Consider the following 10,995-nt stretch of genomic DNA (forward strand, 5'->3'; position numbering starts at 1 on the left):
TCTGAAAATCTGACTTACACAATATTGCTTCCTTCTCCCTGCCTTGACCATGCCCCCGAGCCTGCCCCGTTCTTCGTCCTTGCACGTGCTTTTACGCAGGTAAATGGCTTCTGAAAATTCCCCTGCCCACCAGGATTTGGCATTAACTGGCAGTGACTACTCTGCTCAGAAAGAATTCCTGCCATTATCAGCAAAAATGTAGTGTATCTTTTTTTTTTTTGTTGTGATATTTGTATTAAACCTTGCCAGAGTTAAATTTTGTGACAGAAAACATGCCCAATGTGTTAGTGTCTTGACTTCCAGCTGCTCAGGTTCTTTACCAAAATTTTGTTCATGACACTTAACAAGCTAGAATAATCAGGATGGCCAGACTCCATTTTGCTTAACTATGAGAATCTTTTAAAAGTCTTGATTTTGGCTGCAGCACAAAAGCCTCTTCAGGAATCTTTTTTTTTAACCAGAATCTGACTGCAGGACACCCATTTTTATTCTGCACTCACAAGACAAACTCCTAACTTTATAGGCAGTGTTCCCCCTGCCACCCATCCCCATTCGAAAACAAAAATTAAAGGCCTGACTGTTTTTTGTTGGGGGGATGTGTTCACTGTATCTGCTCTGCACTGATGTCTATTAATCACTTCTCTGACATCCTAGTTCAGAAACAATGGCCTGTGCTTCTAGAATGCTCTGGAATCGATAGCAAGATAAGGAATAAGAAACATGTGGTGAGCGTGTAAGGCCACCTTGGCTTCCTCCGAAGCCTCAATGGCTTTCTTTTCTTTTGCCTTTCATCCCCCCTTAAGTTGTCTGAGTTATTTTTCTGATCGCAGTCCCAAAAGCAGAACAGTCTGCCTCCCTTCTACACTCCTGGCTAGAGAATATACAGGAAGGGTAGCGGTGGTTGAAAGGGAAGCAGGATGATGCATCTGTCTTCCAAGATAGAGGCCTTGAGTGCAAAAAAAAAAGCACGTTTTAAATTACTGTCAGAATGGTAAGGCAAATTAAGTCAGGTGTCATCCAAATCTGACAATTAAAAAGTAAAAAAGGTTTCACGGCGCAACAAGATAAAAATACAACCCCAGAACCAATTTGTTGTGATTTATGAATGCATATGGGCTGTTTCTATTTTATTTTTATTTCTAATGTCTGTCACTTGTTCCATGTAAATAAAGACATGATAACTTTCAAACTGGCGCACATGCGCACATACGTCGGCCTGCACCCAGGGACGTGGCCGATTTCTAACATACGTGCATATATGTGAGTATGTTGTAAAAAAAAAGCCAGGCCACGCTCACATGTGCGCCAAATTTTAAGTGGGCAAACACGTGCGCTCAAATCGTGTAAATTGGAGGATTTTAAAAGGGGCGCACACCAACACTATTCCCAGTTTTACCAGTTCGTCCCCAGTTCAGCCAGTTAAGGGATAGGTCCTCTAAACCCCTCTAGTTTAATAGCCTTCACGCCCCCCCAGTTAGCCCTGACAGTTAAAACCCCACAGATCTGCCTAATTGTCTTTATTTTATTACTTACACGTCATCCATAGCAGAAGTAAACTTGTGCAGCAGGGGACCTCTGTGCACGCCTGATTGCATACGTATTTACACACACACACATCTCAGGTTGACGCCCCGAAAGGCCCATGCCCTGCCCACGCCACACGCAGCTCCACCCCCTTTTGAAAAGGTCCGAGATGTACGAGCTCCAGGAGTTACCTGCATCTCTTGGCAGCTTTTAAATCCCTCTCAGAATGCTTGAGCCTGACATATCCGCACATCCCCTAAATTAACGTGCATGTCGGACTTTTAAAATTCACCTTTAAGGGTGTAGCTAAATACACGTTTTTCTTTTTCTAAAACTTAAAGCAGCATTTCAGCATTAGGAACCAAAAAGATATTTATATTGACGTATTCAGCTGCAGGTTCATAGCTGCCTTATCTGTTCTGACATGGCAATATCAACCACCCTTCACATTATTTCTACTGTCATTGCTTTTGCAAGGGAGTTTTTTTTTCCCATCTCTCTCCAAAGTACCTGACAGTCAAAAGGATGAACAATTCTCCAACATGCTAGCAGTGAGGAGAAGAAGAAGAGGAAAGCAAAAAGAACTAGGGAATAAAAAGATTTGTGGCAGGGCCGGGCAAAAATGTGTACAGATACAGCCTTTGTCGTGCTTTCAAAATGGAAAGAGAAGTAGGATGCTGAAAAGGGGATTGTTGCAGAGGTGAGGTCATTCAGTAGGAACACCCGGGAATAACTGGTGACCGAGCAGGAGAACTGGACGGGGAAGAAAGAGCAGATGGTGAAAACGGAAAATACTGTAGTCGTGAGCAGCAAAGGACTTTGGAGGTAAGGGGACAGCCCCATGAAAAGCTCGGCAGGTCACTGACAGCATTTTGAAATATGCGCTTAAGTGGATAAGTAACTGGTGGAGGCTGTGGAATAATGGAATTATATTGAAGCTCAGAGTAAACATGTTTAACTACAGGTGCATAGAAATAATTTACTGCGTTGTCAATCACCGTAAACCGTGACCGCAGCTGACATTTCTTTCTGAAAAGGTGGAAATGGCATCTCCTGCCTTTGATGTAGTCATTACCGTGATCAACAATGCATATGCCAACATGGACACCTTTAGGCATTAAAAAAAGAATTTGAAGTTCATTACTTCAGAATGGCATGCACCAGAAACTGTTTTTTGCTCTCCATCCTCCTAAGTAGTTCTTGATCTGAGCTACTTCCTGACAGAGAGCCTATGAAACATGAGCTGTTCTCCAACAGGACCCAACAGGGAACAGCCCAGTAAGGAAAAATTAGAATTCACCCCAAGAATCATAAGTATAAATAACTTTTTTTTCTTAAAGTTATTATTACCTCCAAGCAGCATGTAGCTGTATTTAGTGGTGTGATCCACCCACGGTTCAGCAGATCAACTTAACCAACTCTTAAAATGTTGTTTTAACACTCTTCAAGTGATAAATATACAGTATTTATAGTTAAAAGTGGCTGTTTTCTTTTTTTTGGGGGGGAGGGGAGGGGAAGAGAGCAAGAATTGGAAGAAGAGTTCTCTGTTTAAAATAAGCACCAGTTGGATGCAGTGTGAGCTTCACGGGGCTATTTCAAAAGTCTTGAACATTCTTCGATACTTTGAATAGTGTTTGAAATTGTGCATCATGTTCATTTTTATGGAATGTGGGGGATTGTGAATTGGGATTGAGATGCTACAAGCAGGGAATTAGGATATCCTCCCTGCCACAAAGTAGTGACGCTTGTGAGCAGGATTAAGGATGCACGTGCCTTGGGTTTCAAATAGAGATCTGATCTTTGAAACCCCCCCTCCCCCGCCCAAGGATCAGCATTGGAAAGACTGAGTAACAGAGAGTTGCCAGTGGGACTTAATTAGGGTGGGAAAACCTCTAGTAGGCATGAATGAATGCTTACAGCAGCTCAGCTTCAGAACCCCGGTCTTCATGAATGATGGTGAACAGCAGATTCTGGAAGTTGAAGTGTAGAGGAAAGCAAACTAGGCCAAGACCACCCTTTTTTAGCTTAGCCATTTCCTCCTGCTTCCTGTGTGTTTCTAGCTCTGTCAGAAGGGACCACTACCAGAGTTCTAGCACTATGAGATTCATGTTCAACTTCTCCCTTTTTTTGCTCATTTTTTTAAGCCCCTCACTTCTCGTATCATGTGACAGTCTTAGGCCAAGAACCACAAATTACAACTCCCCGACTCTGACCTTGAGAAGTCATTGTGCTTTGATAACTGTGACTCCCAAATTTTTACTAGACATCTACATTTAAAGTAGACAGGTTCAAGAGAAAGGTCAGGTATGGGGAAACAAGTTAGGGGCTCACTGCTAATGAGTAGCAGTACTAAATTTAGGTACCTCAGTTTTAGGTGCCTAAAGTTAGGTGCCTGTTTTCAGCTGAAATTAGGATATTGATAGAACCAGCAAATGGGTAAGTTATGCAGGTAAAGTTATGCATATAACCTTATTTGGATATTCAGCATGACTCGTGCATAAATCTGCCACTAAATATACCCGGATAAAGTTACGCACATAGAAGGAAACTTTGAAACAGCCACACAAACACACCTGTACGTGCGTATGGCGAGTCATGCCAATGATGCATCTATTTTTATAACATATACGCATATATGTGCACATGGTATAAAATAGGCTGTACGCATGTACATGTGCACACAATTTTATATGGATGCATGCATGTGTACATAAAATGCAGCCCCTACCGCGTAAATAGGATTTTAGTAGAAACATGCACCGACGCAATTACCAGTTTCCCCAGTTCATTCCCAGTTCGCCTAGGTAAAGGATAGAACTTCTTAACCCCCCAGTTAATTAGCTGCTTTTACCCTATTAGTCCTGACCCTTAAAACCCTGCTGACTAGCTTAGTTTTTTTTGTTTTAGGACACAGTAGGGAATCCCGGCGCACGCTGGTGCGTGTAATTATCTACGTGCTGGCTTCATTCATAAATCCTTGAATGCCCATGCCCTGCCCCGCCCCTTTTTCTGAAAAAATATTTGTGCGCCTGCCGGCCCGACTTCTGCACATACCTCCTGGCTTTGGCTCGCGCCGGGCTTTTAAAATTCACCCTTTAATTTTCATTGGATAACTTTAGGACAGCTGTTTTTCTGAGCAGACTTGTCCATGTAACTTCAGCGAGAACTGCTGACTCAATAGATAAGGTTCAGCCCTGCCCCTGGAATGACTGCAGAGACCATTTTTTATGCAGATACACGTTTTATGCACCATGAGTTGTGCCAACAAAAGTTATCTGGTTGGCAGGGGGAAATATTCAAATCTTGACTTTTGTCCGGTTAACTCCAAAAGTTAGCTGAATAAAGCCTTGACTATCAACTCATAGGTGGCTATGTTTGCTGAAAATAGGCCTCTAAATTTGGAAGCCCAAATTTAGGTATGCAACACTTTTTGAATATCTCTTCATGCTATATACATATATATATATATAATATAAACCAGGAATTTAATAATTTACTATAAAGAGACTGGTACTGTAATTCCTTCTGCAAAGAAAATGTCCTAGGATTTTGGATGGGATTTTATGAATTTCAGGATCCCATTAAATCATAGTAAGGAAAACACAAGTTGGCATACATCTCAGGCAGCCTACAGAAGTGTGAGCAGGTGAATGAGGAGGACTTGGGGGAAGGGGGGGGGGGGCAAAGAGACAAACTCAACCATGAACAGACATATGCAAATAACAGAAACGGAGAATAAAAGAAGGCAAACAGCAACATAGGCAGATGGGCTTTGCTTCTCATTTATGTGTTGCTTTCCTGGATCTGGGGACTGGCCAGCTGAGTCCTGCAGGATTTTGAGATTGGAGAACATCCCAGAATCCTAGGATTGCATTGACTGTATAAAACACTTTGTAGAAGTAAGGCAGCAGGAACCATTGACTCCCTAATAGTCCTGTACAAATATGAATCAATCAAACTGATGAAACAAAGTCAGTGCATTCTTATTCAGAGGAAAAGGTTAATAAATCACTCCTGCATCCCATGGGGATGGAACAAATGCAGCCAGGGACCTACAGCAGGTCACACATTGAGACTATGAAACTGTTTTCCAGCTTACAGCTTCCATTTTTCCCAGCCCTGCCTCTGCCCCCCATCCCAAAATAAAAATATAGTTTTACCTGTTCAGAGTGCATCCTGTTATAAGACTACCATAAACAATGCAAATCTAATTTGACTTTCAGTGCTAGAGAGATGACCTTTATTTGTAATTTCATAGTTTTCTGATACTGACATCTGATGTTGCTAAAACTATGAATCTGCAGAAGTCTTCTGAGGCCCTCCCAGGTACATTTTATCTGGCCCATTATAAAGGACCTTGTTTGCTTTTCTGAGAGAAAGGTGCCTTTAAGGCATTCCTTTCCACGTTTTTTTCCCCTTTCAGTCGAGAATGGAGTCTCTGAGATATTTTTATAGCTGCTTCATCTGAAAGCTGTGACTTTTTCCTCATAAGGTGAAAAATATACAAGTTGTTGGATTGCACAAACTGACTTTAGTTCCCGAAAAAAAAAAAGAGAAAAAGCAATTCCCTATAGAAATGTGACATCTTGGTGAATCTACTGAAAGATTATTGACTGGTGAATTCATGGTTTTTATTAACGAGTGAAATTAACTCTCCAGCAGAAGCTTACGATGACAGAATGTAGCTCAGACAGTAATGAGAGCTAATACTTACAAGGACATATTGGAATGCTACAGAATAATGCAAGGAGTGTTCATGTTTTCAGTGGCAGCAACAATCAGAAGATATTTTATTTATTTTATCTTTTTATTTTATTTCTTATTTTCTATTCATTTTTATTTGTGATATTTTCTATTGTGTGCACCTATAAAAGTATTTCCTAATTTTTCAAGTGTAAGATACAAACAACAACAACAAAAAGATTTCTGCACATTTGTATGGCCCAAATCAAGAAAAAAACTGCAATACTGCAATAAAATTAACAAGTAACATTCATTATTTAGCTGCAGGCTCTCAGCATTCTTAGCTGCCTCCTGGGTCTCTGTTGCAAAGTAATATTTTTTAATGAAAAGCACTTTGCAGAACAAAATAATACTTCATAAATGACTGCATGATTATACACATCTCTGTTCTGACTTTACTTTTGCTTAACAATATATAATATTTGTTGCAGGAGTGATACGGGAAAGTTATCTCAAGGGTCATGATCAGCTGGTTCCCGTTACCCTTTTGGCCATTGCTGTCATTCTTGCTTTTGTTATGGGTGCCGTCTTCTCGGGAATCATTGTGTACTGCATCTGTGACCATCGCAGAAAAGACATGAATGTAGTACAGAGGAAAGAGAAAGACTTGGGTCACTCCCGCAGGGGCTCTATGGCCAGTGTCACCAAACTCAGCGGCCTCTTTGGGGACAGTCAGTCCAAGGAACCAAAACCAGAGGCTATCCTCACGCCCTTAATGCACAATGGGAAACTTTCCACTCCAGGTAGTACAGCCAAAATGTTAATCAAAGCTGACCAGCACCATCTGGATCTAGCTGCACTACCTACTCCAGAGTCTACGCCAACTTTACAGCAAAAGAGGAAGCCCAGCCGTGGTAGCAGGGAGTGGGAAAGAAATCAGAACCTCATCAATGCCTGTACAAAAGATATCCCTCCTATGGCATCTCCAGTGATTCCAACTGATTTACCCCTCCGAACTTCTCCTAGCCATATCCCAAGTGTTGTGGTTCTTCCAATTACGCAGCAAGGATATCAACATGACTATGTTGATCAGCCTAAAATGATTGATATGACACAAATGGCTATGGAAGACCAGAATGCCACCCTTGAATACAAAACAATAAAGGAGCACTTGACCAGTAAAAGTCCAAACCATGGGGTTAATTTGGTGGAAAATCTGGATAGCATCCCACCAAAGGTACCCCAGAGAGAAGCCTCACTCGGGCCACCTGGCTCTTCATTGTCCCAGAATGGCCTGGGGAAGCGAATGGACATGCATTCTTCCGCTTATAATGTGGACTGCAAGAGGAACTACCCTACGAACTCGCTCACGCGAAATCATCAGACATCGTCTGTCAAAAGGAACAATACGAATTCCTCCAATTCTTCCCACCTCTCTAGACATCAGAGCTTTGGCAGGGGTGACAACCCCCCTCCTGCTCCACAGCGAGTGGACTCTATACATGCCAGTGCTGCTCAGCCTCAAGCACAGGCAGTGACTGTATCTAGGCAGCCTAGTATCGGTTCGTACAACTCACTGCCCAGATCAGGGCTGAAACGCACACCTTCTATAAAGCCTGATGTACCCCCGAAACCTACGTTTGTTCCTCTTTCAACATCCATCAAGCCCAGCGATGCTTGTACATAATCACAGTAGGAAAAGGGGAAACGCCAGTTAAGCAGAGTTTGCCGTTCAAGCCAGTGTTCTGCAACTGCGTCACTAGTTTTGACTTCTAAGAAGGCTGTTGTTAAGTTGTGGACTCTCTGGGAAAAGTGGAATATTTTCTAAATCGGGCCGACGTGCTGTGCGGCTTAAGGTTTTCAACCGCAGAACTCGCTCACCCTGCGGCGGTTCTTAAATCAGAAGACTAACTTTAAAGATTAAATACACAATCACACAAATCAAAAACCATGAGCCAAAAGCACAAAGTTGAATGTCAAATTTTTCATCTCCCGACTGCGCACTGCATTCCTGAACTGAGAGTTCTCTGAGGAAAAATAATGTCAGTGAAAACGGCAACAACAGCAAAAAGGATAACGACAACAATTAGAAAAAAAAAAATCATGGATGAAGCTAACTGAGACTTAATAATGGCAGAAGTTTACCGTGCGCAGATACTGTGAAATGCCCAGCAGTGTTACGGTCGCTTGGTGAAAGCAAATAAGCGCTATGTTGGGCGCAGCTGTCAGATTTCTACTACTCTTCACCTTTAATGAATAACATATGACCATTAACACAAGTAACTCCTATTATTTATTTGTTCATTTTTTTTCCTAAGGAAATGACTCTTCTGCAAATCAGCTTATAAGCAGCTCTCTGAAAAACACATGGACAGTTAAGACTATTTAATATGATACCCATTAACTGGAGTTGGTTGAACTCTTGTCTTTATTTTTCTCTCAATAAATTCATTGAGTAGGAGCTGGAATTCTGAAGTTTGTGTTTGGACAGTCTGATGTCAATCTCAATCTCTCTTTCTTTCTCCATCTCTGAACAGGGAATATTTATTTAAATTTGTCAATTAAATTTGCTGACTGGGCCTCTGATGCGTGGCAGGCAAACATCCCTTTCCAGTTCGTACGTCTAAAGCAATGGCGAGAGGAGCTCTCTCTGTAATTTTACCTTGCACATTCATGCACCATGGCTGTCGACTTTGGCTTTGTCAGTAGTTAATACTTTTCTGTAAAGGCACCAGCTTGTGATGTGCCATCCCATTTCACCCTGCATGTGAGACAGCAAAGCAAAATCCACAAAACAGTGCGAACTGATTAATATGCCCGCTATTATCATGCATAAGTTCTGGTCTCATCACACAGGTTCTTTGTGGGAATTACATCTGTGACTAGCCTATTTTCTTCCACATGTAAATTTGTGCCTTACACCCTGAGTTATGTATACTTGTGATTTGTAGTATGTAAAACCCTTTTTCTTTTTCCTTTGAATAAATACAAATATTTATTTACCCACTGTCCTCAAAAGTACAAAAAAAAGGGGGCATAACATTTCAAAGAGGAATGTAGAGGTCATTCAGACGCAAAACTGGTCGAGAGATGAGGGTTGTAGCACGCTCTCCCATTCAGTCCATCTTTCTGGATGTGCCAATTCCGCCCTCAAACCACCCCCGTTGGGCTGTATTGGCAGCACGAACGCTGCTGTGGGTGGCATCTTTTCTCCGATATCCTTTTACGTTATTCAGTTTGGCGGTATTTTCACTTGCCAGCAAGGGAGTAAACAGAGAATACTTTGTGTCTCGCATGCACACACGAACTGGGCAAAACAGCACGGGCCTGAGATTTATCAAAGGTCTTCTCTTCTTTTGTGCCAATAGGGAAGATCTTTGGGAACACCAGGGGCCCCTCTGTGACTGCCCAGCTCCTTCGAAGTCACCCCCAGCTGCACACACCCAGTGTATCTGTACAGTCTGTGACATTAAAAAATAAGTAGTTTGAAGCAGGCTGGTTCCTGCCGTAATGGAATATTGATACAATAGGGTGAAGTGGAGAGATTTTAGAAAAAAAATATTGGGGGGAGGGGGGGCAGAAAAATTGGGTTTGCTTCCACTTTATTTTATTTCTGGTGTGATCTTTCAGTTGTTTTCTGCACACAGGATAGAGTTTTGTATTTAATCTATTAAAATAACTATCAACATACTGTAGATAAGGAGGCCTTTTATCAGCTGAATGGTATGTTTGAGGGTTTATTTGTTTGGGGGTTTTTTCAATTTTATTCTTGGTTTTCCAGGAATTTTTTTTTCTTTTGTTTGTTCTGTTTTAAACAATTGGAGGGGGGGGGGGGAACCAAACTCCAGCTTCTGTATAGGTGGTGTCAATAAAAATAAAAATCCAACTGAACTGGTTTAGACCAAAGTGTGCAACAAGGGTGCTCGCGTGTCATTTCTTTACCACTTCCTTTCTTCATGGGAGATCCCAGGAGCACATTTAGTGAATGCTGCATCATTCTCCTGAAGTCATGCTGAGGGGTTTTGTTGGGTTTTTTTTTGTTTGTTTGTTTTGAATTCCCCCCCCCCCCAAAAAAAAAAAATCTTTAGATCATCTGAAAGTCAATAAATTAAGAAACAAAACACCCTCGCAGCTCTCTTCCCAAATCTGAGTCCCCGGAGTACTAAATGCGCAGTGCCCGCTGCCGCTGCTCGGCAGGCTATTCTATCGTCGTCACTGTAAGTAGCTTTGTACAGAATTCTACCTTGTAATGTAAATCACATTGGACACTGGGTTGATATTTAAGAAATGCCCATTTTGTACTCGGTGGGGTCTTATGCCTTTATTTTACGGGGGTTGGGGGAAGGAGGAAGGAAGGGATTTGTTTCTTTTGTGAGGGTGGGGTTGGGGAGGAAGGGGTTCCATAAACCTAAGTGTGCCTTTGCTTTTCACCCTTGCTATACACTGGTAGATGCAACAAAAATTCAGACTCATAATTGTGTAATGTTGTAAATTATCGTGGTATCACCAACTTTTTTTTTTCCTTTTATCTCCACCACTCCCTAACATCTGATTCACAATTTAATGTATGTTGTTAAGAAAAAAAGAAAAGAAAAAAAAAGTTCTTTATTACATAAGGTAATAAAACAAATTGTTCTACCTTAGATATTTTTTGTACCTTGACTTATTTTCTCTTATAAACCCTGCTCTGAACTATTATATTTTTCTTCCACAAGATGTACTGTATCTTAGCAAATGGTTAAAATAATTTATGCTAAGAGTTTGCAAATGACTGTTCTCATATTATGA

The 10,995-nt window shown here is 41.4% G+C and overlaps 1 protein-coding gene across 3 annotated transcripts in view; it reads left to right on the top strand.

Moving 5' to 3' along the window:
* Positions 1-9,209, top strand: part of SEMA6A (semaphorin 6A) — a 214,032-nt gene extending 204,823 nt beyond the window's left edge. For all 3 annotated transcript variants that reach the window (XM_029571069.1, XM_029571077.1, XM_029571087.1), the window contains one exon: positions 6,699-9,209. In XM_029571069.1, coding sequence (XP_029426929.1) covers positions 6,699-7,894 — 1,196 coding nt within the window. In that variant the 3' untranslated portion in view covers positions 7,895-9,209. The remainder of the gene's footprint in view (positions 1-6,698) is intronic.
* The last annotated feature ends 1,786 nt before the right edge of the window (positions 9,210-10,995 follow it).

The sequence above is a fragment of the Rhinatrema bivittatum genome, chromosome 1, assembly GCF_901001135.1.
Source record: "Rhinatrema bivittatum chromosome 1, aRhiBiv1.1, whole genome shotgun sequence".
In the NCBI taxonomy this organism is placed as follows: Eukaryota; Metazoa; Chordata; class Amphibia; order Gymnophiona; family Rhinatrematidae; genus Rhinatrema; species Rhinatrema bivittatum.